This window comes from Lagenorhynchus albirostris, chromosome 11 (assembly GCF_949774975.1).
Source record: "Lagenorhynchus albirostris chromosome 11, mLagAlb1.1, whole genome shotgun sequence".
NCBI lineage: Eukaryota > Metazoa > Chordata > Mammalia > Artiodactyla > Delphinidae > Lagenorhynchus > Lagenorhynchus albirostris.
Genome location: NC_083105.1, coordinates 48,631,656 through 48,636,566, shown reverse-complemented (window position 1 = coordinate 48,636,566; position 4,911 = coordinate 48,631,656). Strand labels below are relative to the sequence as shown.

Below are 4,911 nucleotides of genomic sequence, written 5' to 3'. Positions count from 1 at the left end.
AGCAACTGGATGGCATCATTTCATTATCAGCATTCATTATATCATCAAGTGAAATAAATGCACAACCCACAGGGTCTTGCTTAGGTCAGCTGCCTAGTTGGTCCCTGAGATAAAGCCTTGTAATCACATAGACTTGCCTAGTGAGTCAGAAAAAAAAAAGGGTCAAGTGAAATAGTCACAGGATACAGGAATTATAAATAACACATAAATTAATAGATACTCATTTTCATGACATAAAAGTTACTATTATAAATACTTTGATTGATAAGTCTAAATATATATTCCCCATATAAATAATGTAAAATATTAAATATTAATAAATAGATTTAGATTTAAAAATTCAAATATTGCAGGCAGGATTATTTCGACGCTCTCTGGCCTCGAAACAGATTCTGACTTCTCCTCCGCTTTCTGAGGTTAGATCTTGGCGACAGGTCCTTCATCACTCTGATGAGTTCACTTATGGCTTTGCGCTGGATCTGCAGATCATCTACCTATTGGGAAAGAAAACAGCAAAATTAATTTCAGGCATACAAATCATTAGGATATTCTGCTGTCATGGTCCAAGAAAGTAGAAGTATTCCTTTAAAATAAATTATTTTCACTAGCAATATATTACCTTAATATGTAATGTTGGTTTCTTCAGTGATTAAGACTAAAATTATAATTAAATTGCTAGTTGTGCTGTAACATGGTGGGACACATTACATATCCTTTAATTTACCACTACAGAATTCTGAAAATTATATAGCAGAAAGAGCCCTGAAGTAGTGACAAAAAAATGTGTGTTTGAATTCTGTGTGTACAATACATGTGACTTTAGTCACTTAACCTCTCCAAATCTCTGTTTTCTCCTCTGAACGATGAGGAGATTGTTTAGACGACCTCTAGGCTCTCTACTACTTCTATCACTTTGTACTTAGTCTTTGCTATAAGTATCAAATGAGTTACTATAGCCAATGGCTCTCACCTTTGGTGTGTAGAAGAATAACCTGGAGACCTAATGAAGAACTCAGACACCCAGGTGTATGAATTCAGACTAGGCCTGGGCCATTGTGTAGTTACTAACATCACCAGGTGATTCAGGCACCACCAAAGTTTGAAAACCACTGGTATAGGTTCAGTACTTTGTAAACACCAAGTCCAAGTCAGATGAAAATCATTAATTTTTAATTTCCCCCAAATTAGGTCAGTCTCATCCTTTCCATAATGGGATTAAAAATAAACACCGATCATATTTACATGGCAATAATCAATTACTGGTATATAACACTTAAAATTAGGAATGAAAGCAAATTTCCCGGTACCCTGCCTTCCATTCCAGCAAATTGAACTATTTTCTCACTGTACCCAATAGGACCATTTAGGTGAAGTCATGCTTCATAAAATGAGGACCATTTACTTTCATCTTTGCTCTGCCAGTAGATGTCTTTCTAAAGCTGGAAACACTGGAGCCACCTTGCCGCATTTTCGGAGAATGACTAGGCTACAGGACTAAAAGGCATAACATGCCTTAAATACGTTCGCAATTGAGCAAAAAAAGACAATGGTTGAGAGCTCACTCAGGACTGCCCATTGTGAAGCAGGAGGCTTGGAGCTTCCAGAAGGATGGGACCAACAGTTGTTTTTTTTTTCAAGGCCCAGTTACAGCAGAATAGAAAAGTTTCTACCGGGTGTGTGTTTACAAGTGATAAATTGAACTTTCCAGTGTTCAAAGCATCACCAAGAAACTAAGAGACTCATCCAGGACTGAACAGCAAGCCAGAGGCAGCACTGGGCTAGGAATAAGTGCTTTTTCATTCTCTAGCCTGCAACCAATGGATATCTGCTGAACACCGGAAAACATTACCAGTGGAAGTAGTAATGGTCTTATAATTTTTCCAAGCCACTCTCATACCATCGAACATACTGGAGACTAGAGCAATCTTGAAGAGCAGCACTTATTTCTGTTCCTAGGAGCTTATGTGAGATTGCTGAGAGGCAGATCCAGTTATAGGGAGAGCTGGGCACAAATCCTGAGAGCACAAGTCATAACGGGACCCCTCCTCTTCTCATTCAAGCCTATTTATACCAAAGCCAACCCCCCCGCCCCCCCAAAAAATCTGGAGGCCTTTGTCTCTTAGATGAAATTTTGGAAAATGTGACGTCTTTATGCTTCAAAGTTATTTTTCACCTTCTAGAAACCATAACTTTAAAGACTCAAGGCAATTTGATAAGATAAAGCTGAGGAGCCTAAGGATTTCTCCAGCCAAGATGTTCTAGTATCTTCTGTTGATAGGACAGTTCTTTCATAAGGTATAAATTCTACCTATTTTCTTTTCTAAAAACAAACACTCTCACTTCTACTTGGGCTGCACAATCTGAGAGGTTGACCAGAGTCTGGCTGTAGGAGGGCCTTTGTCTCCTCAAAGGCCATACCTTTCTCCTAACTCATTCTCATTTTCTGTCCATGGCACTGTAGAATTTTAGAGCAAAGGAGACCATAGAAATTATAGTGAACCCAACAGGCTCCTTTTAAGATGAGGAAACAGCCCCAGCCAGGCCTGTGATTCATCTGAGATCACACATTTCTTTGGTGGCTGAGCTAGGAGCCACCCTCCCACTTCTCCCCCCGCCCTCCCACTGCTCTTTCCATTAAGACATGCAACATCCTATTCAAAGCAAGAGAATTTCCAACACACAAACAAGGGGCAATGGGAGAACTGCTTTTCAATACTCCCCCCACTTCTTCACTACTTCTTTCTCACTGATTTGTTCATTCACCTATCTTTGTGCTGTAGACATAATTCCAGTATTTTCCCAAATCACAAATTTAAGTGACTCGCATAACTGACTTTGCAAAGTCACCCAAAACACAAACAGAATTGGTAAAGAGGGGTTTTGGCCACAGGTTCATTTCATAGCTTTAACAACTGTACCCAGTAGCTAATTTCTACTTTCTGGGAATGAAGTGCTTTGCAAGAGCCTCTGCAATGAAACCAAAAAAAAAAAAAAAAAGAATTAAGATCATCTCACCGGAATTTGAATCAGCTTTTTGAAGTCATCCAGTTTCTCAGAGCTGCCATTTAAGAACTTCTGAAACATGTCCTGCTTGATGATATCCATGCTCCTTTGAATGATCTGGTTACCTTTTAAGTTTTCAAAGAGTTTGAAGTAGAAGGAGACGATTTGGCTCTGAATTATTTTTCTGTCACTCTCCTTGGGAGAAAAAGGCACAAAGAGAAATTGATGTGAATTTATCCATCAGAAAATAAGCAATAGGAAAATTAGCCAAGTGGAAACGTTCAGCTTACATCTTTCCAGTTCTCCAAAATTTCTAAGAAAAGAGGCCCACCACCAGCTACATCTGGGTTACTTGCATTCTGAGAAAACAAAACAAAACAGGAAAAAATTGGTTTACAATCAGTCCATAAATTGCCCTAAAACTGTACTTCAAGTTTTATTGAACTTGGATGCTGACAGTGTTCACTGATTTTCTTTTCAACACTCTGTTTAGTTCTAACAGTGTTTTCTCAAAAGCTATCATGTTGGATACAGCCAAAGACTATCATGCTATTTTAGCTTTCTTATTTACTAATATAACTTCACAAATGAACTCAACAAGGCTGATGATACTTCGGTTGTCCCAAATAACTATAGTAAGGGACAGAAAGTATTTTTAGGTCTAGTGAAAAACCCCAGCAAAGCCATCTCACTATAAAATACTGCCCCGCTATGGTACAGGTTTTTATAACCTCTACCTGTGCCCTCCTATAAGATATTATTTCAGCTTTAAAAGATAGCTCCAGCTGTAATTATAGTAGCTAAATTTTGGACATATAATAAAATATTTAAAATGCAAAAAACTATTTTAATTAACCATAAGTAAAAATTTTAAGAAACTCATAAAATGAAGAAAAAAATTTTTAAATAGAAAGCAGATTAAACTCCTACCAAAAAATCTCAGCAAATGACTACTCCAAGAGTAATTCACAGACAATCTGGATGGGACAGTAAAATTTTAAAACCACTTTTTGGAGAAAAACACCTGTAAGTGATTTTTTTTTAAGCCAAAGCTTTAAGGACCTCATCTTCTTTAATTGATCAGTTATTTCAAATGACCATTGTTAATGCTAATCTTGACCTTCCTTTGACTGTCACCATCATAGCAGCCTGAGAAATCAGAAAGAAAGACCTAGTCATTTTTTCAGTATGCATACTACTTGACATCATAATTAAATGGATTCTCATCACAAAATTAGCAATGCTCTAAACTATACCCGTATTATGCCCATCTTTTGGAGGATTCACGAATCCCCACTGAATCTCCATAGCAAATTGAGCAGAGAGTTAAAGCATTATCTGGATCGTTTAGTCAAAAAAACACATCCAGCCAACAGGAGCCACAATAACACCAAGTCTTCTCAAGATGACTGTGGGCTAGAGATGAGAGCCCATCATAGATACCATTACAAGTTAACATTAAACATCAGTCATTTCAACCACAAGCATTATTAAAAGGTCATACTTACAAAATATTCCTTTAGGTTTTGTATTTCTTTAAAAAATGGGGCCTGGCAGTAAGAGCCAGAAGAACCCAAAATCACGCATAGCTGAAAAGCTAAGAAATAACTGGTATATTTCATTGTTTCGGAGAGAGTTAGGTGAAGTAGTTGTAGCTCCTGTATTAAGTTGATCAGGTCCCAAGGACGTAGCTGATCTCTCTTTTCTAACAGCTGATCTGCAGATGATCAGAAGAATGTACTGTGTCTCCTTTTGCTACTGGTATTTATACCTAGTTGAAGTCTCATCAGGATTACGTATTTTCACAAGTTTTTTAAGATGAGATGGTGACAGATAGAGATGCTAGTTAGTTGGTATTAATAACTATGGTTTTGTGGCATTTTGGTGTTGTACTTAAGAGTTTCCTTT

The 4,911-nt window shown here is 37.5% G+C and overlaps 1 protein-coding gene across 1 annotated transcript; it reads right to left on the bottom strand.

The window, feature by feature from the left end:
- Positions 1-359: 359 nt before the first annotated feature.
- Positions 360-4,625, bottom strand: IFNG (interferon gamma). Its single transcript, XM_060164798.1, has 4 exons — positions 4,512-4,625; positions 3,294-3,362; positions 3,016-3,198; positions 360-494 (listed from the first exon to the last, which is right to left on the bottom strand). The coding sequence occupies exons 1-4, from the start codon at positions 4,623-4,625 to the stop codon at positions 360-362; spliced, it is 501 nt and encodes a 166-aa protein (XP_060020781.1).
- Positions 4,626-4,911: the final 286 nt, after the last annotated feature.

Excerpts from the sequence above, each read along its gene's own strand:
- IFNG (XM_060164798.1), bottom strand. The coding sequence starts at position 4,625 with ATGAAATATACCAGTTATTTCTTAGCTTTTCAGCTATGCGTGATTTTG. Across the intron at positions 3,363-4,511 it reads AAAACCTAAAGGAATATTTT|AATGCAAGTAACCCAGATGT; the intron begins GTAAGTATGACC and ends TTGTTTTCTCAG. Across the intron at positions 495-3,015 it reads AAAAGCTGATTCAAATTCCG|GTAGATGATCTGCAGATCCA; the intron begins GTGAGATGATCT and ends CTTTCCCAATAG.